This window comes from Callorhinchus milii, unplaced genomic scaffold, assembly GCF_018977255.1.
Source record: "Callorhinchus milii isolate IMCB2004 unplaced genomic scaffold, IMCB_Cmil_1.0 Scaffold1, whole genome shotgun sequence".
Lineage (NCBI taxonomy): Eukaryota > Metazoa > Chordata > Chondrichthyes > Chimaeriformes > Callorhinchidae > Callorhinchus > Callorhinchus milii.
Window position 1 is genome coordinate 735,003 of NW_024704742.1, and position 27,054 is coordinate 762,056.

At 45.7% G+C, this 27,054-nt stretch overlaps 1 protein-coding gene across 2 annotated transcripts in view; it reads left to right on the forward strand.

The window, feature by feature from the left end:
- Positions 1-27,054, forward strand: part of spata5 (spermatogenesis associated 5) — a 158,345-nt gene that overhangs the window by 63,585 nt on the left and 67,706 nt on the right. The window contains exon 15 of one of the 2 annotated variants that reach the window (XM_007908283.2): positions 8,272-8,811. The exons of the other annotated variant lie outside the window; for it this stretch is intronic. Within the exon in view, the coding sequence (XP_007906474.2) occupies positions 8,272-8,286 (15 nt within the window). The 3' untranslated portion in view covers positions 8,287-8,811. Of the gene's footprint in view, positions 1-8,271; positions 8,812-27,054 lie in introns of those variants that run through there. 2 annotated transcript variants of the gene reach the window in all.

Below are 27,054 nucleotides of genomic sequence, written 5' to 3' on the forward strand. Positions count from 1 at the left end.
GGATCAAATAGTAGTGAGATACAACACTCGCTGCTCTACAAACTGAGCTTGAGTCAATGGCTGGTATGGCCTGCTGCCCTCTCTAAGGATCTAAATGAGATGGCTTTGGTGAGCCCACAATCTTGGCACCGTTGGTGGTCTTTCCCTGAGGATGAACTGGAAGCGAAATGAAAACCTCTCACTTTGTACTGCTTTGAAGTAGGGCGCTGTGGTTGAAGCAGGATGAGGCACAACTCTGCATTGGATCTGCTCCATTCCACACGGGTCTTTGGCAGTGAGTGTGCTGGGATGTTACACAGCAAACGTCTCATTTCTTGTTGCTGTGGTTGCACACCCTGACTAACAGAAGTACTTACTGTGTGAACAAATTGAATAGTTGCAATGAATTATGAGCTTAAGGCTGTTATGTATTTTTGAGCTATTGATTGACCTATCACTGTGAGCCTCTCAACAACGCAGACCAGGAACGCCCAACGTTCTGTTGCTGCGGAATTGTGGTCTTTCGACACAACAGTGCAACGTTACAGCATTGCTCTCAGGCAAACTCTGGGAGCTGTGTGGGGAGGTGGACAAGGACAGGGCTGGTAAAATTGGGTGCGAAGAGACTGAGAGTAGGGCAGCCTGGGCTCCACAGAGTTATGTGGAGCAATATTGCACAGAAAGAAGCTGATCGGTCCAACCAGTCCACGCTGGTGTTTATGAGCCTTCGTCTCTCCTGTAACTGCTCGATTGTTCTGTGCAAATTGCAGTTTCGTCACATCATGAAATAACCAATCGCTACTGTCACCTGCCTCTCAACTGACTCCCAACTCCCGTTGGTATTGTTTCTTTGCTTTTTATTTTTTTTTCTTCGATCAGCCACATGTGGAAACCCATCCCCATGCTGAAGTGTCGCCGAAGCAGACTGCGAATTCCACATATACAAAGCCACCTACACAGGGAAACTTCCCTGGGTCTGGAATGGAATGTGCCCACTCTCAGCAGCAGGTCACCCTACTGACCTAAAGCAAAACACAGAAGTCGCTGGGAACACTCAGGTCAGGTAGCATCTATGGAGCAAGGAAAGTGAGTCAATGTTTCGGGTCCACGACCCTTCGTCAGAACCCAATAGACTGGGTTACCTAATTGGAGCTTAACCAGCTGAAATCCTGTCGCACGACATTGCTTCTCCAACTAAGACCACCCTACCCGTTAGGGCTTTGGCTTGCGTGTTTAACAGAAGCCGAACAAGAAGAATCCCCCCCCACTCCCCCCAGCCTGTTGCCATCAAGGATCTGCTCGTCTCTGATCTCGGGGCCCTTGTGGTGGGTCCGTGATTGCGCTCTGTCTGGTCGGCTCTCGCCGTGTGCCTGAGAAGCCGTGCGGTCAATGGGGAGGGTGAAGCATCCGGTCAATCTTTTAACAGGTGAGAGCAAGTGAGCGAGCCCCGAAAATCAGGAACTCTCTATCTCAATCCCTCCGCCTCGCCCCCTCCCTCCGCACTTTCAAATCCCGCTTAAAGACCTTCCTTTTTGATGGGGCTTACGGTCACCTCCCCACTCCCTCTCCCCCTGGCTTGGGGCCAGACCCCGCCACTGTCAAGTGCTCCAGGAAGCTACCCCCAGTGAAAGGCGCTATATAAGTGCAAGTTGTTGCTGATGTGCGCCAGGTGCATGTAATTGTGTAGGGGTGTGTGTTGGAGTCTGCCAGTGATTTTGTATGTGTGAGTGTATGTAAAGGAGTCCGTGTGAGCGGTTGTGTATACGTGTGCGCGTGTGTATGTGCACATATACTTACATGTGATTGTGTGAGTGATGGTGCATGTGCGATTGAGTACGTGTGAGTGGTATGGTTATGTGAATGTGTGTCGGGAATGGGTGTATCAGGCAGTCGCTCTCAAGTTATGCAGAACCTGCAGTCTCCACATTGTATTATTTTGGTAACGTGGCCATTAACTTTGATTGTTTTGACTGTGTTTCAGACCAGTCCATGATCACTCTGGTCACTGGCGCTCAGGCTCCCCTTTTTGCTTTGCTGGGTAGTGGCTGGAGAGCCTGGCGAGCCAGGCAAATGGATCTGGTGGTCAGAGTGGTCAGCTGGTCTGTGGCATCACACTACATGTAACATTTCAGCCTGTGCCGGGGCGGGGTGGGGGGAGGTTTAGATCAATACAGATTGTGCTCTGCCCTATAAGTGTGGTAAGATTTTAATGGCGGGACTCAAGGGACACACACTTAAGTTGTCCGTTTCTGAGAATAGACACGGTTATTAGGGTTTACCCGCTGATAGGTGGCCTGTGATTGATGCACCACCGCTTCAGGCAAGGCTTCCGAAACGGTTCGGCTTTGGGGAAAGCGTCTCGAGCGAAACATGAACCTACCGTTCTTTGACTGACCTGCTGTGCATTTAGCGCTGTATTCTGGGTCCCAGGCACCCGTTGTAAAAACACAATCAGTATAACAGGAGACAGGGCTGCTCTTGTGTTTTCACTCGTGACATCTCGCCCAAAAAAATATACAGTCAATCCGCTTTACAGTGTATTCTGTGAAGCTCTTTGAGACGTCTCAATGACATGATGAGGTGCTATATCAAAGTGAGTTGACTGGATGCTTTTTGTGGGCGAAACGCGGCAGCCAATTGCGCACAGCGGTGTCCCAAAAACAGTCGTGGATTGAAGTGACCGAATTATTATTATTTTTTTTGAAGAAATTATTACCCCTGGAAAAGCGATCCGCCAATACGACTAACAACCAGTTCCCTACTTACTGCTGGTAAACAGTGGTGTGTGGAGAAAGGAAACTTGCCCAACGTTTCGCTCTGCCCGGGAATCAAACCCAGGTCTCTTGCTTGCAAGACAAGCGCTCTAACCACTGAGCCGCAGGACCCGTTTTGTGAATGAATGTGAGATCAGGAGGCTTTAGAGCCGAGGAGATTGGAAAAATACATAGGAATCTTGACCGGAGGGGAGCAAGGTTGAGGCAAAGCGCAAAGTTTGGTGCTTGGTATTGGAAATATGTGAGTGTATTGGGGTGAGGGTGGGAGGGGAGAAGGGCACGACTCCGAAGTTTAAGACATTCTTGTGCTTCAAAGCTGTAAGTAGTCCAGTCTTTCATCTACTTTAAAAATACACTCTATTTGCGCCATGACAAATCCGTGCCTGTAGACAGATTACCTCAGGGGATACTCCTGAAACCTCTTGAGCTGCCTCGGAGCCTGGCAGCCTTCCCCTTTGCTTTCCCTTTTCCTTCCTTCCTCAATCCTTCACTAATAGCTCCCTTGTTCCTGAAGAACAAAACTAGCAGTTAGTGGTCATTCAGGGAGAATCATTAAAAACAGGAATCGAGTAATTGTAAACAGGCAATCCATGCTCTCTACCCCACGGCACAGCAATGTTGTGTTCTCTAACAGACACTAAGGAGTGAAGGAGGGGGGGGCAGATCGTTGTTGGCTTCTGATAAAATTGTGGGATTCTGGGGGCTCGAAGGCCAACAGTTTGGGTAGCTCTGGGAGACAGCCTGCTATTAATATAGAAAGGGGATTAGAGGAGGGGAGAATTGAGGTTAGCTGGCATTTTGTTTATGCCCTGCTCATAAATGAGGTTAAATATCCCCTCTTCATAAAGCGCCTACTGTCTGCCGTCTTTGCTTCCTGTTTTTTTTTTACGCACACACACAATGTTTCCCCTTCACTTACAAGTCGACATTTAGAAAAAACCTCAGGCCACAAAATTGCCAGATTTTTGCATTGTAAAATCTGCAGGGTTACTTCATTTCTGAAATTGGTTTTTAGTACATCAGGACAGGACATCCTGTGTTTTCTTTGCCTCTCTTGTTTTATACTGTATTTGGAAGACGAGTGTGCCATCCTGTTTGCCTTTACATTCCCCCCCCACCCCCCACCCCCCCGTCCCTTTCTGTCAGTTTTTTAAATACTTCATGGCTATTTGTGGGTATTGCTGTGTGCAAATTGGCTGCTACGTTCACATTAGAGTCATTCCTGTGAACTGATTTGAGACATTTACAATGGTGTCATAAAGCGCTAAATCAAACACTATCATTACATACACAGTAAAATTCCTGATAACTCAACCTTGGCTTAACTTGTCACTGCCACTTAAGTCACCAATGCGTTTAACATCCCGGCCACATGTACTTATGTATTTATACATATGCCTAACTCGCCACTCTGGATAATTCGTCACTGAGCCCTTTTTCCCTTGGAGTGATGAGTTATCAGGAGTTTACTGTATATGTGTATGTGTGCATGTATCTTACTAGAGTCCTGTAGCTCAGTGGTTAGAGCACTCAAATCACAAGCGAGAGACCTGGGTTTGATTCCCGGCAGAGAGAAACACTGGGCAAGTTTCCTCACTCCGCGAGCCTCTGTTTATCCAGCAGTAAGTAGGAACCCGGTTATTTGTCGATTGGCAGATTGCTTTTCTGGGGGTAGTAATTCCTTCAAAAATAAAGTAATAGAAATAATTTGGTCACTTCAATCCGTGACTGTTTGTGGGATGCTGCTGTGCGCAATTGGCTGCCGCGTTCGCCCACAAATATACAGTCAATTCACTTTATAGTGTGTTCTGTGAAGAGCTTTGAGACGTCTCGAAGACGTGATAAGACGCTGCATCAAATGCAAGGTATGTGTTTGTGCACGGGACATCCTCCCAACGTGAAAGGCACTCTATAAATGTAATTTGTTGTTGTTGTTGTTGTTGTTTGCTTGTATCTGTGTGTATGTGATATATTTGATATATACATTCAAACCGGTTCAAGCAACCACCTCAATTCATCAACCACCCCCTCTTTAACCCTCCTGACATAGCCCCTTCAGGCTGCGTTCACACACCAACAAAACCCTTACTCGGAAGCCACTCTTATATATATATATAAAGGCCACTTTGGCCCAATCCCCAGAGAGGTTGTTGAAGAGGGGTTCGACTGTACTGTGTAGTATAATATCTTATGTGAAGAGTTGAAGGACCGGGAGGGAGGGAGGAGGTAGAGCTGCTTCGTTTTTTTTCAACAATGGCATTAAAAGTGGGTTTGTGTACGGGTGTGTCTGTCTGCTGTCTGACCACTGGAGAATCGTCCCCGTGTCCAGCAGGCAGACAGCAGAGGCACCATGACAACAAATGCTTTTATTCCATTGCGGACTCAGGCACGAGTTTCCTCCCTGGCCTTAGTGAGGAGAGCGACTGCACGCTATACGGGGGATTCCCGGGAGAAGCCGTTTCCACCTCAGGCGCTGAATCCGGGGACTATGCAGCTCTGTCCGGCTGGAGTGCTTTTTAGACACCATTGTGGGGATGTCACAGCAGGGCCACAGGAAGGGCTTTTACTGCTCCTCCACAGTCGGCCTGGCTTTCGTGTCTTTTATACGACCTCCTGCTTCAGTGTGGCCCAACGGCTGTAAAGAAATCAGCTGAAGTAGATTCCAGGGCGTTTCCTCAGACCACCGCAAACACCAGCATTTTGACAACCCGAAGCTATTCTAATTATTTACTAAGCGTTAAAGCCAAGGAAATCAGGGCAAGGTTTATTTCCACCGCTCCTAACTCAGGAACATGTTAAATTCTGTGGCAGGGCATTTGTGCAGGTAACCACTCAAACGAGATGGCTTTTGAGTCTGGACCTAATTTGTACGGTATCTGAATCTGGAAATCTGACGAAGGAACATATGGTAAAACAAGTGTTAGTTCTGCTTTTTGTGAATGGATGATGTGTGTGTGTGTGTGTGTGTGTGTGTGTGTGGGTGAGTGGTTGGGGGGGTGGGTGGTGGGGTTCACTCACCAATTGCCTTATCCTCTCCTGAAAATTTGTTTCACTCATATTTTACTCTTGCTGAAGCTATAGTTCAGTTCCTTGGGAGCCCACAGCTACTTTGTCCAAGTGGCTCTTCATTTTTGAGTCTCTTAAGAGTGTGTATTGACAGGGTATTTTAAGAGGTAAAGGATTTAGCCCACAAAAAACACAGTCACTGCACTTTTGAGTACATCCTATGAAGTGTTTTGGGATGTCCTTTACAGTGGGATGTTGACAAAGTCTATGCTCCCATGACCCAGTCTTTGCCAGGCTCCACTGGCTACTTATTGCAGAATGGATCGATTTCAAGATCCTCAAACTCGCGTACAAATCATTTCATGCCTTAGCACCTCCTACCTCTCTGATCTGTTTAGGAAGCTTGTTCCTAAACAGCCTATTCCACCATTTAATTAGATCAGGGCTGATCTGTACCTCAACTAATGCTTTCAATTCCAATTTCACGCTTTCAAACTTCATATGACGACTGAAGACCTTCCTCTTTGACCACCTCTCCTCTCTCCCCGGCTTGGCGTCCAGCTCCACCACTGTTAAGCACTCTGAGATGTTACCCCACGTGAAGGACGCTATATAAATGCAAGTTGTTGTTGTTGTTATGCTCCCAACATGAAAGACTCTGTAGCAAATGTAAGGATTATTATCATTATGCAATTGTGGGGATCATTGGAGCTGAGCATCATTCAATTTCTAACGAACACGTTTGTGCTTTCCAGGCAGGGAAAGGAACCCCAACCGTGAGATACCGAGGCCAATTATTGAGTGTCTATTCCCACCTCGGCTGAGTTCAGCAGAATCTCAGAATCCAAACCCCAGCCTTCTGATCCGCACATCGGGAAACACTAATGCGATGGCCAGTGGTTGAAGTTTGTCAGTGGGATAGTCCAATGGCACAGGAGTGACTGTGCACCCGTGCCATTGGTGAGAATTGGACCCACAGGGTCCGAGCTGGCTGACCTGAGATCGATTGCAACTAAACATGATGTCCAGGCTATTATGAATACCTAAATTACTGCCAGTCTTTTATTACTCCTGCAGATGTGTCTCATTAACATTGATTTGTAATGAAGACTGAAGCCTCAGTGAAAGCCAAAGAGAAATCTTTATTTTATTGAACTGGGTTGCAGGGAGCAGATTTTGTTCAACGATGCAACCAGATTTTGAAAGGTCTGCTGTGTAAACTGCTGGAAACCTTTCATATAGAATTACATAGAATATTACAGCATAGAAACAGAGCATTCGGCCCAACTAGTCCATGCAGAGTTTTATACTCTTCTATTCCTAATTCCACCCCGCGCCCTCTTAACCCTCTATTCCCTTCTCCTTTGTGTATGCATGAAGGTACTAATAATAATCCTTGCGTTTGACATAGTGCCTTATTACGTCTTCGAGACGTCTCAAAGCGCTTCACAGAATATACTGTAAAGTGAATATTTTGTGGGCGAAACGTGGCAGCCAATTGCGCACAGCAGTGTCCCACAAACAGTCGTGGGTTAATGATAATAATAATAATAATTATTAATAATTAATAATCCAATGATGAAGGCACTATGACATTAAACCACGATCCTGATTGCCTGTTCAGGTTAAAGGTGTCACTATTCGAAAAGAGAAAGGTGTTTCTATTGGCATCCTGGCCAACTACCCTCTAAATACAATTGGTCACTCACTTCACTGCTGTTTGCGGGACATTGCTGTGTGCAAATTGGCTGCTGCTTTCCCCTAGAAATGCAATCACTACGCTTTACAGTAAATCCTGTGAAGTGCTCTGAGATGTCCTGCCGACGTAAAACGAGAACAACAAATTGTATTTATTTGGAGCCGTTCGCATTGGGAGGTCGTCCCAAGGTACTCGTCTGTCAAGGATTTGTTTGCACCTGAGCTGTGGGTTGGAATCAAGAGGGCAAAGGGGGGGTGGGAGTGGATAACCAAAGCCACAGTCAAAGAGGAAAGGTGATGTATTGAATGCAAGGAGTATTATTTAAAGAGGCAGTGGAATGTGGGACCTGGCTTCTGCCCATATCAACTTGAAGAACAGTGTAGTGGAGAATCTGCCGGTGACATGTTTGGGTAATTTCTGATTAATCCTATCTGGTCCTTTAAAAATTTCTAAATTTAGTCCGCAAGTTAGGCCCCATTGACTTTTCCTTTCCACGTAGAGATTTTGTAGGAAATGTTTGCTGCACTCCCCAGTACATTTATGTTCAAAGTCGTCACATAGCTTGACAGAATGTCCTTCTTAGTCATGCCTGCAGCACCCCGTCCATCCTCTCCACCTGTTGTCCACCTGGCTGGACATGTTTCTGGAATGGAGTTTGCACGCACTCCCTGGAAAGACGCACCGTGCTTATCTAATTCTGAAACGAATCTATGTCGGGATTGCTGGACTGGAGTTTTACATAGCTAAAACTGTAAAGCTTAGCATTTTGAGCACTGTTGATTTATCCTCTCCTCTCCCTCCCTCGGAGGATAGTCACTAGACTTCTGACAAGCAGCACAGGCTTGATCCTCACTAGTTGGATGGCAGGTACATGAACCTCCTGGCGAGCACGATAAACACGAGAGCAATGCCACCATCCTCCTGAATACAGCTCGGACACCAGGTGCTCAAGCTGCTGCTCAAGCTCTGAACACCAATCAAGGTGGACCCCAAGCCCCAGATAGATGAACATGTGCTCACGAACCCAGGCTCCAGCAGCTGTCACCCCGAGACTCAAGGGTATTCACATCAACTATTCGATGGATATCTGCCTTCAGCGTGGTGGGAGGATCTGTGCAATGGAGGTCATTGCTGGACTGGCTCAGATGGCAGGTGTGGATCTGATTCAGTGCGACACAGACCTGTGTGTGAGAACGTGCTGTCTGAGGAAGGCGAGGATGTTTTGTATCAGTGGAGAGATGGTGCACAAAGAGCAAACTTCCCTTTCCTCTGCTCCATTAATCCTGATGTGATAGCGGCCCCTTCTTTCCTTTTATAAATACACTTTGGTTTCCCACGATGGTTTAAATAAACCCCGGGGCTCTCAAATGACTACTTGCTTTTAGAAATATTTAATTTGTGTATAGGCAGAGCTGGAAGCTCGGTGTGTGCCAGGAACCCGTGCAGAGCACAGACTTCCAATGACCCCGCTCCTACCTTCCCCTCCTCGCGCACACCCACACACACACACCCACACACACACACACACACACACACACATGGACACACCACACACACAGACACACATGGACACACAACACACACAGACACGACACACACAGACACGACACACACACACACACAGACAGACACACCACGTGCACACACCCACACACACCACACGCACACACAGACACACACGCACAGACACGACACACACACATATACACCCCAGACCAAGGATGGAGATAAGCAAGCGATATGCTGGCCTATGCTGTGCGGGTGCAGGCAGGGATCCAGAGGACTTTGGGATGAATTATTTGAGCTCGATATCTGGAAGCAACGTGCACAGGCTTTCATTGAAAAGCTTGCAATTAGCTGTTGAAATTAAGCCTCCTGGGTACAACATATCCTCTTGCTTCTCAAAGCACACATGCACCACTTCCTCTCGGCACACGTTTCAAAACCTGGCTTTATTATTTCCAGATTGAACTTTGCCGGATTTCTATTCTCTTATCTGTTCCCGTCTTGCGCTTCTTTTGAGGTTTGAGGCTGTTTTTTGATCCATCTGAATGTACAGTTCACAAAAATCACAGGAGGAGCCTGTCTGTAACATTGCCTTTGGGATTAATGAGGGCGAGGTCTGTTCTGTGAAAGGCTTTTGATACGAGCGTTGCATTAATGAGAAGACCATAAACAATCTGTGCTGTGTCGGAAGTGATAGATCAGGGTTTGTTCCAGGGAGGGGTGCATTAGAAATGAGAAGTGTTTTATAGGGGAGCCATAAACCATGTGTTACAGTGGAGATCGTGGGGATCAGAGAGGGGCTACTGTACATAGAGGGATCTTTAAATGCATCCTTTGTAATTTGCCTTTCAAACACATTTTACAAGGTCCTGGTGCAGACGAATGCTGGTGCTGATGGGGTGTTATAATCATAGCCATAAAGGCTGGAAAATAAGCAATTAAGTTGGAGGAGATGCTGCTCCCTTCTCCCTAAGCCTCTCTTTGTTCATACTGGTGCCTGCAGTCACTCCAGTACTCCTCTCCTTTTCCTCTCTGACTGCTGCTGAGATAAGAGTCTGAAGCCTCCAGCGAAGCACTGACACAAGCATTGCTCCCAGACCTCAGGCTCTGTAGAAGCATGCAGGGGATAATGCGAGACAGTTGCTTGAAGGACTGCAGTACTGGGGAAAGGGAAGGGAATTTCTCGCTCACAGTGTCCTGGCCAACAATCCCCCCCAAATAAAAATTGTGTCACTGGCTCCACGACTGTTGGTGGGACGAGGCTGTGCGCAACTGGCTGCCGTGTTTCGCCCGCAAAATACCGTCAATCCACTTTACAGTACATCCTGTTTACGCTTTGTGATGTCTCAACAATGTGGTAGGGGTCTATATCAAATGCCAGTATTATTATAAGGTACCGAAAAGTATTATTATAAGGTACAGGCAACTAACCGTAACTTATTTAAGCCTTGTTTAATTGTGTATGGACCAAATAAGGGATATTCTGTTTTTTTATCCATTCGTGGAAATGGTGTCTCGAACAATCCGTGTGAACGGAGCTTCGACGCTAGAAAAAATACCTGCTCAGGATGTAAGGTACGTCTCCTGAACAAAGCGTGTGGATTGGGGAGCACATGGGAGCTTGTCTCCGACCTTGGAGCCAAGCTCTAGCACATCAGCATGAAAGAAATATGGTTTAATGCAGGAGACAAATTTTACGTTCGAAGGTTCTTTTTCTTGTGGTTGCAGATTCCCCAATGAGAGGTCTTTCAGCCCCACTGGTTCCTCCAGCGAAACCACTATTTCTTTTTTTTAACTGAAGTCAAAGTTACTTTCAAACGTTTTGACAAGTTAAGTTAAGGACTTTGAGTCTTCACTTTGTGCGCATCCTAGTGTTGAAGTATCTGGGCTGCAAATGGTGTGCACCAGCAGATGTCTGAATACATAGAGAAACAGAGTTTTAATTCACGCTGTGGTTCTGTTTAAAGGTTGTTTCTATTCCCTCCTTCCTGTAACTGCTATTTGCATTTATATAATAATAATAATCATTCTTGCATTTGACACAGCGCCTTATCACGTCTTCGAGAAGTCACAAAGCACTTCACAGAATACACTGTAAAGTGAATTGACGGTATATTTTGTGGGCAAAACGCGGCAGCCAATTGCACACAGCAGCGTCCCACAAACAGGCGTGGATTGAGTGACTAAATTTTGTTTTATTACCCCCGGATCCGCCATTCGACTAACAACCGGGTTCCTACTTGCTGCTGGATAAAAAGAGGTGTGTGTGTGTGGAGTAGGAAAACTTGCCCAATGCTTCACCCTGCCCAGGAATCAAACCCAAGTCTTCTCGCTTGCGAGGCGAGTGCTCTGGCCACTGAGCTACAGGACTCCATATAGCGCCCCTCACACAGAATAGCATCTCAGAGCGCTTGACAGTGGCTTTTCTTCCTTTTTCTTTTTTTTGTGTTTACTTGTGCTTTTTTCTTACCTCTTCTCACCTCCTTCTTCCTCCCTTCCCTCTTATCCTTCTCCTGCCACCCATAGTTATGTTATAGTTACTTGGGTCAATTCCTCCAGTTTAAGCAGGATTCAGGCTCAGTTCCCATGAGGCCTGGGGCTATTGGCACAGTAACACAAAGCACTTCACAAGACTCTTGTTTCTTTATTTGGTGGACACCAAATACTCTTCCTATATCCCAAGGCTGAGAGAGAGCAACCAGTGGGCGACTGACGCCAACAATTGGTGGGCTGGAAGGGAAGCAAATCCTTTATAGATTGTGGTTGACTGCTCCACCTCATCCCTTGCCCCAGTCATCGACAACTCGGACACATAACTCGTAGGAGAGTGCAGCTAGCCAACCAGCCAGCTCTTTGGCACATTAACAGACCCGAGTTGTGTACAGTTTGTTTAAGTTTGTTCTTCAAATTATACGTCTGCAACAAATTACAGGCTGAGAGCATAACAACATTTAAAAGAGAATTAGACAAACATTTGAAGGGGAACAATATAAAAGGGTACGGGGAAAGAATAGAAACTGGAGACCACAGCAGTCAGCTCCATAGGAAAAGCTGGCACCAGCTTAAGCTTGATGAGCCAAATGGCCTCTTCCATGGTTCGTTTCTGTGATTCAAGGACCCAACTTTGGCTCTGAATTTAAGTATTCATTAAGTGTTACATATGTATTATGTGACTATACTGCACTATCCTACAGTGAGTGGGGGGGAGGGGAAGGTTTTTTTGAAACTGGATTGGCTCCAAGGTGACATGCTTGGCAATGGATTGCCAGATTGGAGTCCACACCTCTGGTGGTCTCAGTAATCCGGTTCCTGAGCCTGGAAGGCCCACAGTCTCCCAGGGCATTGCTGATGACAGCCCAGCCCTCTCATGGTAAAACAGCTTTTGACACAACACACAATTTCTGGGCTCATCACATGAAAAACGGTCACTTGGGCAAGACTGCCAAGACTCATGGAACAGTACCCCGGGGTGAGGAAGGGGGGGTGGAATATCTTAACACAGCTGAGGCGTGATATTCCCAACAGTGCGGTGTGTGAGCATTGGAAGCAACTCTATTAGTTTCACAAAAGCAGTGCTCCCGATATCCGCAGTGCACCATTGCAAAACATACACCTGGAATGAATCTGCTTATTTGGTTGAATGTATTCAAGTTTCAGGCCCACCGCACCTATAAGGTATTATTTTCACTGGTGGAAATTAGATCAGGTCTTTTAGTGTGCCTGGTTGTATAAACGGATTGTGAGCATTCAGGATGTCAACAGCTGGTTGAATTGCTTGTGCTGAAATGTGTTGTTCCTCATTCCTTATCAAAACACAGGCTGGAATGGCCAACGCTGACCCAAGGCAGAGCTACGTTTAATTATTTCATCGCTAAATGTTGAGGGTTTCTCTTATCGCCCACGTTTGTGGAAATGGCTCAGTTGGAGCATTGAACATAGCGGCTCGCTTTCCCTCCACAAGCATGCACTTGCAATAGAGGAGCCGTGAAGGACCGATTTGCCCACAGGATTCTTAGCTCAGACATCAGGAGACACTCCCTTATTTTGTTCAATAGTATCACAGGATCTTTGACGTTCATCTGAAGAATAGGTAGAGAGGACCTCGTTTTAAGGTCTCTCCAAGGGTAGCCAGAGATCTTGAGGCATTGAGAACATTAATGTACTCATTCCGAGGGGGTTGGTGAGAGAAGAGAAGTGGAATGAGTGATATTGAGGCCTGCCTCTATAATTGTATTGTCTATGTCTCAGGAAGAGGTGTGGTGTCTCGTGCCTGCAGTAAAACTGATGACACAGTATGATAGACAGCACTACAGAGACGAGGAGGAATTTATAGTTACCTGAAGGCAATACAAGCCCATGATGAAAGGTATTTTAAATGTAAGGCTAATTCATGGTGAAATAAAAACGTTTAGAAGCGTCTTGCGTCTGCTTCAGATTTTACATGATTAAAACCAGCTCCCGAGCTTTGAGTTGAAAACTCAATGTATCGTTGGCAATACCGTGGGGCAGGAGAGTCATTGGATTCAAAGAGAAATCTAGGTTACACTGTGTCTCAGTGCTTTCATCCATTTAGGTTTTTGCATTCTAACATATTAATAACCTTTACATTTGATGTAGGGCCTATGATACTGAAACGTCAAAAAAGTGCTTCATAGGGAATTACAAAATACAGATATCTGTACAGTACCTTTCACATTGGGACGTCCCAAGGCTCTGGACAATCAGAGATTTGGACTTGAGCAGGGTGGGGATTGGGGTAAGGGATGCTGGAGGGTAGGAGGGTGGCTGGAGGTGCGGTCGAAGAGGAGGTTCTTGAAACATACCTTGAAGGGAATGTGGGATGGAGTTCCAAAGGGTGGGGGCAGAGAGGCTGAAAGCCCGACCTCCGATGGTGGGGTGGGCCGGGCGGGGGACGTGGAGCAGTCCGGAGTCTGCTGAGCGGACAGGATGATATGGGGTTAGCGGGTCACAGAGGTAGGCTGTGGAGGGCCTTGAAAGCGAGGATGAGGATTTTGAAATCTATCCTCTGGGGGGCGGGGAGCCAGTGGGAGCGAGCGAGGGTGCGGGTGATAGGGTCACAGAGCCTGGTGCGGGAGAGGGCAAACGCTGCAGAGTTCTGGATGATCAGCATCTTGTGGAAGGAAGAGTCAGGGAGGCCGACAAGCAGGGAGTTGGCGTGGTCGATAAATGCATGGATGAATTATTTTCACTTCCAGATGTATGAAGTGACACCCAATTTTAAATGTACACTTAATAGCGTTTTAACTTTGTGTTCTTATTTACCTGCCCCCCCCCCCCCCCCTCCCCCCCACCCGAAAGTCATGATGATTTGGCAGAAAGTCTGAGGAACTTAAATCAAAAACAATGACACACAGTACCAGGAATACTACACAAGGAGCCGCATGCTTCATGGAAATGCTTCCTTTTATATCCAAAGCATTCCTGAGCAGTGCACTCGGATCCGGGAAGCACATCCTCAGTCTGGGACGTTGCATAACATGGAAGCCGAAAGCTGCTGTGTGAAATGGGTGATCAGACTTAAACGAAAACGTTGGCTTTGGATTCTTTAGCCTTTACTCAGGAAACGCGACACATATCGCTTTGTTTGCTCCTGAGAATTGTAGGAATCTTTACTGCTATTTAATGAGGGTCGTCTGTCCTCTTGTGCCCCAGAGTGTTCAGAGCAATGAGTTAACCAACTTGAGTTTTCCGTTCACCTTGCCTCTTCCGAGCCGAATTCTCTGCCCCCTTGTTCAGTTTGTGACTATTTGAAGCGTTTTATTTGGATTCAGCTTGCCTGCATTCTTTAGGACCTTTCCGTAGGATCAAACGCCCCTGAGCATGTGAGTTTTCCCAGTTTCCGTAGCCTCTCCTCGTTACTCCCAGGCCGTTTATACACACAGATCAAAGAGAACGTGCAAGCCGAGGTATTCCACGCTCCCAATGGCTCCAATCTACCAGGCTTCATCATATCTCACTGTGAAATCACTTCACTTGGAGGACAGAAGAATGCCTGACTGCATTCACGTGAATGCCAGGTAATCTCAAGTCGTTTCCTGAGCTGTTATTATACAAAACATTTTTGTCATTAATTCACCCCCCTCCCAGCCCCCTCTGTGTGCTTGGGATTTCTTCGATTATGAACATATCTTTCCGCAAGTTCCCTTGGCATTTTCTATTCTAAAGTAATTACGGTTCATGTAGCCTATAATTTGATACTTCCATTATAGTTTGGATTTCCTGAGAAAATTCTTTGCGTCACATCTGTGGAGTTTTGTCTGGTACCTTGACAGATGTCTTACTAAAGGACCTGATGGCTTGTGACAGTTACATTATTGTTAATTGTTAATGTGCCATTGACGGAGAGCCTGCTTTCTATCAACCCTTCCTTCGCTCTCATCCACTATTTGCTGAGTACGAGGACCGACCACCACATGAGTGATTGTTCAATGATTGTGGTTGTGCCTAATAAAATTAAATCGCTGTTTAGTTTCTGCACTCATTTTGAATCTGGGGTTTAAACTCGACCGCCTCAGGTACATAAATGAATATTATCCAAGAAATGTGAGTTGTTAGCCTGACTCAGGGAGGTACCACTCTTGTCTTGGGTTGGAAGATGGTAAGTTTAAGTCCCATGTTGAGACTTGGAGCTCACAGTTTTTAGGCTAATCCTCAAATGCAGCGCTGGGGATGCTCTGTCTGTTCAGGTTTATATGTCGTTAAATATCCCACAACACTATTCGGAAAAGAAGATTGACGAAACAATTAACCAAAAAAAGTTGGTCGCTCACTGTCACTACACTTTATAAAAAAAGTGTTTTGAAGCTCTTTGAGGTATTCTCAACCTTATAGGCTCTTTATCAAGTGCAGTGTAATCTAAAAATAATAATAATAAACAATGAAATTCTTTCACTAAACATTTATTGGTGCTACCTCTATATTCTGATGCTTATGATTGGAGATTAAAACGGATTTTAAGAATTTTTGCAAAATTCTGCACAAATTAAACCTTACAAAACCGTTTTTAAGCCCTAATTGACCTGAGGAATTTTGGGGCCGTTAGCTAAACAGCGCTGCTGCTGGTTGTGGTTTTTGTGTTGCTGATTTTATGGAAGGTGTTTAAGGCAAGTGTGTTTTGTGCACTGTACGTCGGTTATGTTAGAGGAGGCAGATCCAGAACCAGTACCGGCATTGCTGTGGTCTGAGGCTGCCACAGTAACCTGCTAACTACCCGCTGGGGTGATGAATGAGCTTGTGCCACCTTGCAGGTGGAGGGGAGCGAGACGAGTCGAGACATCTGCCACTGCATCCGTCTTGCCCTGTGCCCAGGTATTACTGTCGCCATGGAGCGAGTGCCAGTGCTTTACAGGCCCCTTTTTGGCCGAAGGAAGTAAATGAAAGTCAAGCGGTCTGGACGTGTTAGGCCACAGGTTTCCGAACAGCCTGGCCGCAGGTTTGAGCCCTTGGCCGGCTGCCACACCACTCAACCTACTAGAGTTGGCCCGGGTTGTCTCGTGTCTCCTGGGGTGGGACAGTCTGGAGTGTTCAAGCTCCGGAGGCAGAGAGCACATCTTTCTCTTCTCTGCAGGACATTTCTCGTTGGTCGCCTACGGAAACACAGATGTCTTAGCGATGAATCGTCGAAGGGCAGAATTGGTTCACATCTTTTCTTTTAACTTTTATCTTATTCTCCAGATGTTCCTCTCCTCTTCCTCTCCTGAAGGTGTTTCAGCTCCTTTAATAATAATAATAATAATTGTTGCATTCGATACAGCGCCGTATTAGATAATTGAGACGGTTCAAAACACTTCACAGAATATACTATAAAGTGCATTGATTGTGTATTTTGTGGCGAAGTTAATTTACTGGGATACAGTCCCATCAATGCCACCGGTATCTCATCCCAAAGGACACATTATTTATGTGTAAATACTCCTCTATGAAACTCTCTCCCTAAGACTCATAGATTCAGTGAAATCATTTCATTGCTTATTATTATTATCATATTATTCTTACCTATTAGTGCTTATTAATAATTATTAATGAAACAATCTACTAATTATTAATAGTAATAAACCTTGCCTTTGATATAGAGCCTATATAAGGTTGAGAACATCTCAAAGGGCTTCAAAACATTTTTTTTTAAAACAACGTGCGGTTACTGTGTATTCAGTAGGTGAGTGTGGCAGCCAGTCGTCCCAAAACAGTCCCTCGGTGAGTGGCCAATTACCTGAGTCTCTCTGCTTTCAAACCCTATCTAAAACCTACCTCTTTGAGTGCGCCTTCGGTCATCTCCCGCCGACCCCTGAACCCACCATTTCCCACTCAGCTCAACTCCCCAGCGTCTATCTCCGCAGGACAAGTTATTTTAACGGTGTGAAAAGCTAACGCGACTCGTGCAAGTAATTATTGCGCAAGTGAGAGTTTGGCGTTTGATTTGAAACCAGTAATGAAGGTGATATCTGAGACGTTTTCACTTAAAGGTAGTGTTAAGGATGTAGGTTCTAAGAAAAAAATTCGAAAACAGGGTAAGTGAGAGGAAGTGAGGCAGAGGGATTTGGGGAGACAGGTCCAGAGAGCGGGGACATCGTGATTGTAGGCTTTGCTGCCAACGTTGGACTGAAGGTGGGAGGGCAGTGGACTGGGGTTTGTAGAGCGGAGGTTGTGTGTGAGAGATTGGGATTGGAAATTATTACACAGGTAACGATGCACAGCTTCAATATAGCTGCTCCAGCAGTTCTCAGAGGATCTGGGTGAGTGCTGACCTCTCTCCCAATTATTATTATGACTGTTCAGTTGGTTACATTATTCTTGCTTGGCTTCTGCGATTCAGCCACAAAATATGCAGTCTCTTCGCTTTACAATATATTCTGTGAAGCGCTCTGAGACATCTTGAAGACATGGAGTCCTGTATCGAAGACATCGTGGAGTCCTGTAGCTCAGTGGTTAGAGCACTCGCTTTGCAAGTGAGAGACCTGAGTTCAATCCCCAGCAGGTCAGGGGGAAACCTTGGGCAAGTTTCCTTACTCCACACACCTAATAATAATCCCTCCAAAACCCAAAACAATAATAAATTGGTCATTTTCAATCCATGACTGTTTGTGGGACATTGCTGTGCGCAATTGGCTGCCGCGTCCTCCCACAAATATACAGTCAATTCACTTTACAGTGTGTTCTGTGAAGCGCTTTGGGATGTCCTCCCGACGTGAAAAGCGCTATATCAAATGCAAGGATTATTATTATTATTATTATTATGATAAGGCGCTATAACAAATGCAAGGATTATTATTATTCAAACAATAGTCCAAAGAGTTAACCAGATAACTGAAGGATTGAGGGCTCAGGTCAAGTACAATCATGACTCGGTTCTTGGCAACAGCCTTATTTCAACACCTATTAGTCTTATGTAAAACTGTACCTTATAATAATCCCAAGCAAACACAGTCACCCTTTCCTGTAACAATTACTGGAGTATGTTTACACTGTAAACTGAATTAAGCAGATCCATTTGAAACAACGTTGGCTTTGAAAGATACCAGGCAAAAGGAAAAGGGGGTGGGGGGTGGTTACACTCTGAAACCCTTCCTGTTGAGTTGCGCTCTGTAGGTCTCCAGAGGGGAATCATTTAGAGAAAAGGAGGGTTGTTCAACAGGAGGTCAGCCCTCTGGCGCTCCTCCCTACAGAGTTTAGTGCTCCTCTCAGCAGCCGTTAGTGCTCCTCCCAGGACCGGTCTGGGATGGGGGCAGGGGCTTAGGTCCCAACAATTGGGCTCTATCCTCCTAAGTTAGGGAGTAGAAAATGATAGTCAATGATTTCGCCTCCTGGAATGCTTGTGTTCCTATGTTCTTATAAATACAGTCACTACACTGAACTGTAATAACCGTGAAGCACTTTGATATGTTTCAACATTGTATGCCCTGCATCAAATGTATGGATGATTTATTTATTACTTCAGTAAGGGAGTGGGATTAACTGGTCTTGTATTTTAGTGGAAACTCCGAAGAGTAAATTTGCCATTCTGTCGAGACTCAAAACTAAACCCCGAGCCCATTGTTTAAATGCTTGTTTTCTTTTATGAGTGAAAATTTATTCCATCTGGTCGGTAAAGTAAGTGGGGTGGATGTGCGTCCTTCACCCTCTTTGACGCAAATCCTTGAACTAAAACCATTCTTCCCTTGGAATTGGCCCAACGTTACTATTTCTGCTCTGGTTTGAGTCATTTGAGAAATTCCTATGTGAATGCCTTTGGGTTGTTTGCCAAGATTTTGAACTGCTTCTCTTACCGGAACTTTTATATGTGTGTATTATATATATATATGTGTATGTGCGTGTGTGTGTCTTGCTGGAAGGAAGTCCTGTACTTGGAATCTGCAGACATCCTGCTATGTGACATGATTTCTTTCTTTCCAGTGAAGGAAGTTTAGGATCTAAGAAATAAAATCTAGGCTGAGTATTGTGTAATGATGAAGTATCCGCTAGGAAATTTGTGTTAGTTTCAAATCCATGAGGAGTAGAAGAGCGTAAACCTCAGTATCTTAACAACAACTCGGTTCTGACTGTAAAATAAGTGACTCTTTCTGGGAAAGAATTTGAGACTTCTTTAGCACCGCAAAGTAAAATTAATAATCCTCCCAGTGCCATTCACGTCAGGAGGATAACTTAAAATGCTTCCCAGAATTTACTGTACACCAGAGGAAACTCCCTTCTCTTTCCAAATCCCATCATGGGATCTTTAACATCCACCTGAACCGGCAGACGGGATCTCGGTTCAACATCTTGTTCCAAAGGACGGCACTTCCAACAATGCAGTGGTTTCCCCCATCGCTGTATTGGAGAGTCAGTCTCGACAATGTGAGTCCAAAGTCCTGACGTGGGGCAAAAGTTACAAAAAAAGACAAATGCAGTGAAAGAACGAAAGCCTCAGAATGTCTAAGTGACACAAAATACCCAGTGCTGTACGGGTAAGTGACTTTCCGTCAATGGTAGCACAGTTGTTAGTACAACTTTGTACACAACGTTGTGTGAAGGACCATACGAGTGGTCCTTGTGTTGGTGGGTGAGAGCCTGGACAGTTTTGTCAAGAGCCAAAGCGCTGGCTATAGCCATTGATTGATTCGTACCACATTTGACGTAGAAAGCCCCTCCGTTTTTAAAGCAGGTTTCGACGCGTTCTGACGCTTTTGAACAGTTCTGGTGCCACAGGTTCCGTCCAAACCCTCTCAGGCTTTTTGAGAAGTCCCACTGAACGCCGAGATGCAAAAGGGCTAACTTTAGTGCTCAGGGTTAAACAAAGTGCAAAATTCTCAAGTACGTCTTACCTTGTGAAAACATTGGCAGACTGTGACGTTAGTGCAACTAACTGGATGGCGTTGGGCCACATTCCTTGCTTTCTTAGAAACAGTTGGTGGAGGAAGTAGCTTAATTAGTACATAAACATTGTCCTGCAGTGCAACTCCAATTAGTGCATGTTGGCTCCGCTTCAGCTATAAACATGAGACCAAGTTAGAAGCACATGTCAGTTTTCTTCCAAACAGTTTATTAAAACCTTCATGGCCTCTGGGACAGTTGTGGAAACAGTTTAGCCCAAGAGACAGAAACCAATAACACTGCAGTAAAATAGTCATAGCAGACAAACGGCAGAGACGTTTTATCAAAACCAAACAAAAGAGCGAGGGCTGGAGAGCTCGCCTGCGATCTCTGTTGCAGCCAGCCCGACTGACACACTTTATTATCCTCTGTGCAGTTATTACAGGTGGAGCAGGAGCACGTTGACCTGGGAGCGTGATACACTTTTCCCTGGCACTTTGCATAAAATGCTTTGTAATTTAAACTTAACAGCCACACGCTGTTCAGGAATGTGAAAGCCAGGTTTATCTCGAAAACTTCCCCCCCCCCCTCACCCCCCTCCCCTTTTCCCCCAGCCGCTGGCAGATATAAAGAAAGGTTAAAATCATAAATTTATCGGCGTGGATTCTGACCAATTTAAGGAAAACTGAAGCCAAGTGGCAAAGTCAGTCAGTCTCTCCGTTGTGCCTGGTCCTGTGCTTTCTACTGTGGCTGTTTTTTGTTGCTGTTTGTTAATCTCATTGGCAGAGCAGTGAGTTGGTGTCTGTGGGCTTATCTGGGCTTCTATTGGGAACTGCTGTGAACGGCAGGTATCTGCTATCATTACACACTGGGACTTGTGGCTTCTCTGATTTACTATCTGGATGGGAGTGTTGCCGCGCAGGGAACGACTTTGACAGGAAGCACCCATCAAAATAAAACCTGCTTCCAATTATACAAATACGCTCGTATCTGGGCTGTTTCGACACTAAAAGATTTCGCGGCCAAAACAAATTCAGAGACAAAGTGTTTATGACAAAATAAGTCTAACAAAGTGAAGTGGCTTCTTGCTAATTTAATCCTGAGGGCGCCAGCTGGCACGTGCCAAGTCCTGTCTCTCGATCAACCGATCCTATTGTTTACACTCTCTTCTCCAGTGCCCGACCCTCCTCGAGGCTTTTTGGGCTCCTTTTCCCTTGAAGGTTGTGTGGCACTAGTTGCCCTCTTGCACTTTACAGCCACATTCTCCACATGGTGAGTCCAGGAGGCACTGAGGGTCAGCAGGCAATTCAACTGCAATGTGTCCTTGTCCAGACAGTAGTCTTTCCTCGGTCTCCTCCCTACCCCTGCCCTCTACTCTTTCCTGATCCCAACCCCCAGCTCGGGTCCAAAACCCTGACTGTCCAGCTCCTTGGGACGTCCTCCCGGCGTGAAAGCTGCTGTACAAATGTAATTTGTTGTTGTTTCCAGTCAGCAGCGAGGAACTCTTTGACTTGTTTTACTCGGCCAAACCCTTGGGGATAGAGTTCAATTAAAGCACCCCAGCGTTGGATCTGGGGAGAGATCAGCTACGGCTGGGGCATTTCAGCTCACACACTGACACTAAAACAAACACAAATATTGCCGTAATAAAGTTACTAGGGTTTCCTTTATTATTATTTATTAACTCTTGCCCACTGAAATAAATAGTATGCACATAGCAGGCTTAATTTAGCTGAATACAGGGGTGAGTAGAAGAGTGAGTGGGGCACGAAAAGATAAGGGGCTTTGCGAGGAGTCTAAAGGGATTTATAGGTGAGGGTGAGGACCAAGTCACTGTGTGACAGCAATTGATGTTACTCAGAGATGCGAACAGCACTGGAGTGAATGGGACAAGAGGAAGGAATTGAGATACTGTATTCAGAAGCTCTTATATCGTTAAAACACCGATAAGAAGACCACTGACAAGATCTCACCTCAGGTTTCCTGGAAACCAGTGATCTGTTCTGCTGTTTGTCCATCCTGCACTGTCTGTGTGCCACTAAATGGTAAAAGGAGGACTTTATCCTTTTAGTGGCCAGGTTGAGCAGATGGTTTTGTTAGCCTTGTATCTAGTCTCTGTGTTTCTCCAGGATTTTCAATCCTTTTCTCCCCCCGCCCCGCCGTTTGTTTGACCAGAATTGGTTTAACATCTCTCCGAGCAGTTGCAATGAATGGAGTGGAGTATCGAGTTAGGCTGCGACTTTAAAGTCATGACGTGGGGCTTGAATCCACAATCTCCTGACTCCGCAGGTTGTAAATAGCTAAGGCACAAGGCTTGTTTAATATGAGAACCATTCCAAGCAATTTTCTTGGTCTAATACATTGCAGAAACCCAGTATTATGCTTAAGACTATCCCAACCAGACCAAGAGTTCCACATAGGTATGTCACACGTGTATGGGATTGTCCTTGTGCCTGAGGGACACACCTGCTGAGCTAATTCCAGAGAGTATTAAGCGCACGTTGGCAAGAGCCAAGGTTTCTGGGCCAACCCTCAGACCCAGACTGAAACCACAGTCTGGGTACCTGCTCAAGTAGTCGCACTTTTATCCCCTGGGAGATGCCCATTAGGACAATTTTGCGCAGGTCCTTTTTTGCCAACACGCCTTTTGTTTGCAGAGCAAGCAGTTCAAATGCTGCAGCGCACGGCACTGTTTTGCCAGTCAGCGCCAGACGAACAAAGGTCCGTTTGTATTTTTTCTCTCAGTAAGGTGACAGAGGGCACAGAGGGTCCTGCACGGCTGTTGACGATTTGGACGGTCAGCGAGGCTATCTATCATTCACTTTTACAGCGCAATGCCCAAAAGAGCTCTGGACAAACCACTTTATCTAACTATCAGATGGTTGACATCATTCATTCATAATCCCATCCCGTAGCAAAATATTTCTGCAAGCATAAAGGGACAACAGTTTTCCACATGCCTTTGGGTGTGTGATATAGATCAGGACAGTCTGGAAAAGCTGTATTTATTTCACGGTGTCGGTGATGTGCAGTTCCACTCTGAACCAGGTTCATAGGGCACCGAGGCCGAATGACTGGGGCAGAGAGGACCTCACCTTGTGCCATAATCGCACACCGCCTATCAGCGGAAGGAATAACACTCCATTTCCCCCCCATTATAACTCCAATTATAAATGCTGTTGTACTGGGTGAAAATATGACCTTCTCCCAAACTTGACAGGTGTTAATGTTATGTTTAATGTCAGACTATTAATTTTTTAGTCCAAAAAAAAGAAGCTTAATGTCATCGAACATCTGATCAAAAACTTTCACTTCGTATTTTTGAACCTTTAATTGTCCACACAATCAGTAACTTACAGTAAAAATAATTATCCTTACACTTGATATAGTGCCTGTCAGATCAGGAGGCCAGCTCCCAAGTGCTTCACAGCGTTTACTGTAAAGTGTAGTGACATTGCAGCAAAGAAGGACAGGACTTTGTGAACACCCTGTACATCGCGGAGGCTCGGAGGGTCAGGTGGCTTTGATAAACTGCAGGAATTGAGGTCTCCTGGTTTAATAGCGTCAACTTAACCCCTCGACATGTTAGTGTTGCGTTTCAGCCTGAGACGTACGGTGCAAAGCTACTTAAAAATGCGGGTTCATGACCAGCGAGGATCAGGGAATCATGCTCCGCCACTGTCAAGCGCTCTGGAAAGCTATGCTACACGAGGGGGTGCTATCTAAATGCAAGTTGTTGTTGTTGAGTAGTAGGGAATCCATTACACAGGGGGAGCTTCAGACATGAGAATAGGGGGGTGGGGATCGGGGGAGAGAGGGAGAGAAAGGCAGATTGGGAGTCATTTTACACCGTGAGGCTTTCTGCTGGCTAAAGAGTCGATCACAGTTGATGTAACCCTGAATACGTTGGTTATAAATGGTCATTTGAAACACAAGCGGCTTATACTAAACCATTTTAACACTCAAAGACTTTTAATTCTAAAGCTCCTTCAAAAGGTCGCCAGAATGGAATTCCACCTGACCAAAAGGGGCTGACGGAGACCTGACGATGAACCGTAATTCACGTCAGGTCGCCCTGTGCGGTACAGGATTTTCTCTGCCTGGCTCAGTCGCGAGCACTCTGACCGCTCTCACCTTCTAAGTCAGTCGTTTACAGGTTCAAGCCCCGTGTCGTGACTTCGAACTGGTTTCTACCCTAGGACAGTTTTGGCCAACTTTTTCGGTTGGCCGACTAAATACATTTTACTTGATTGAATATTTCTCGAGGCATTGATTTGGAACGGACTTGCCTGGCTCGGGTGCGAATGTTAGGTGGGCCACTTCCTGCGCCCCGCGGGACACAGGTTGGCTACCACTGCTCCAGGTCGAAACTCTGGGGAAAGACGAGTCACTGCGCTTTGCAGTAAATCCTGTGAAACTCTTTGGGTCGTCGTCATATCAAGTATAAGGTTTTTACGAGCATTATTATGGCGGGAACACTGACTATGTAAACTTGTAGGCTGATGTGCTGGCCATTTATTGTGTGTTTCAGGGTGAGATGGGCTCTGCTCTCTGTGGGGGGGGGGGCTTCCTGTGTTGCTTTGCATTTCACAGTTGGCTGTGAAGCAATTGGTTGATTACCCGGTGGGACCAAGTGGCACAGGATTGCGATCAGATGTTACCCCAGCAAGCGGCGTCAGCATTTCCTACCTCTGGGCTCAAATGCATTTGATCCTTCGCTGATGCGTAATGAGCTGCAGGCAAAGGAAGCACAACATCCCAACAATTTGAGGCGAGGTGTTAAAAGCGTTGTTTCCTTTGTTTACCTGTTGACATTTCGCTTGTTCTGACCCAGCAAAAGTCCGGGCACCAGAGTTAACCTCTTTTACAGGTTATCTTCTTGTGTTTGTGTGCGAAGGTTTGGGGGATTTAAAGTAAAGGGATGATAACCTCGGCTTTAATCACTTTTAGTGAAATTAATGAGGCAGTGCCGGCTTCTGACTCCAGAAGGTACTTTTCTAAGATCCTATTAGGGCGCTAACTGTTTGTTCTGTTAATTCAGAGAAGTTGATTTAGTTTTGAGCTCCATTGAGTTTCCAGATAAAATTGATCATTCACTTCATGGCTGTTTGTGAGACATTGGCTATCGCATTCACGTAAAGTCACTAAACTTTACAGCAGATCCTGCGAAGCACTTTGAGACACCTCCCTGGACATGAAAGGCGTTACATCAAAAGCACGAATTATTATAGTTATAATCAATGATAATAAATCTTGACCTTTTATGAACAACCGTGGTTCAGACAGTCAGGTGAACTCTGAAAGTGTCACCGAGATGCCTTCACAGATACATTCATTGATCTGGTAACTATGGAGTCCTGTAGCTCAGTGGTAAGAGCGATCGCCTCGCGAGCGAGAGATGGATTTGATACTCAGGCAGGGCGAAATGTTGGGCAAGTTTCCTTACTCCACACCACTCTGTTTACCAGCAGTAAGTAGGAACCCGGTTGTTAATCGATTGGTGGATTGCTTATAATCCCTAAAAAAATACTGCTGCTGTAGGCAATTGGCTCCCGAGTTTTGCCCACAAATATACAGTCAATTCACTTTACAGTGTATTCTGCGAAGTGCTTTGAGACGTCGAGAAGATGTGAAAAACGCTATAACAAATGCAAGGATTAGTACTATTCAAAGCAGTACAAAAGGAATGATTTAATCTTGCGTCTCCAATGCATTTCCCTTCCTGCTCAATCAATCTCTCTCTCTCTGGCATTTCAGAAGCATCTTGGTCTTGTGTGGGTTCTGATTTTTTTTATATATATGCAGGCGTGCAAAAACTGATGTGGGACTTTGATAATCTGTTCATCAGTGTGGTTAAAGGGATCAGTTTACATCAGTATCCGGGTGCGATGATTATCCAGACTGTTGTGATTCTGTTTAGAAGGGCAGCTTCTCAAGGTTCCTGAAACGTGGTGGAAAGATATTGACTGGCTCACGCTCAGTTGAGCTTCCCAACATCTCGCACCACATCAGGTAATAATAGTCCTTGCATTTGCTGTAGTACCTCTCACGTCAGGAGAGCGTCTCAAAACACCGCATGGGCTACACTGTAAAGTGTGTATTTGCAGCAACCGATTTGCGCACAGCATATTCAAGTCAGGGAAAGAGTGCAGTGCCCTCAGTGCAAACAGGCATGTTACATCTCATTGTGTATGAAATATAATAATACTTGAAATTGACATAACTCCTTGCGCATTGGGAGGTCGTCTCAAAGCGTGGCACAGGATATACTCCAAAGTAGAGTGATTGTGTTGCGTGGGACATGGCAGCAACCAATTTGCACACAACAATGTCTCATAAACCTCCTTGAATTGAGTGACCAGTTTTGTTTCGGAATTGTTGCTCGGGACACCACGAGAAACTCCCTTCTCTTTATCCAGTAGTGCCGTGAGATGTTTAACATCCACCTGAATGGTTTAATACCTCATCTGAAGCACCCCCCAACTCTCGGCAATGCCGTGCACTCCCCAGTTCTACATTGGAGCTTCAGCCCAATGATGTCAGGGGCGACCCACATTGTTCGCTGTTGCCCTCTGCCTTTTTCCACTGACCAATCTGACCAGTGCTGGAGTCACTTGCTGGCTGAAGGCAGGAGACTTATTCCAGCTTTGAGATGAATCGCTGCCTGGTATTTGTTGCCTGATGTGCTGGAGAAACCGCAGTGGAATCCAGGGCAGGAAATTGTTCCTTCAAGTACATCCTGTAACAGAAGTTTCTGTTGGAACAAATATTTTAAACTTTTAT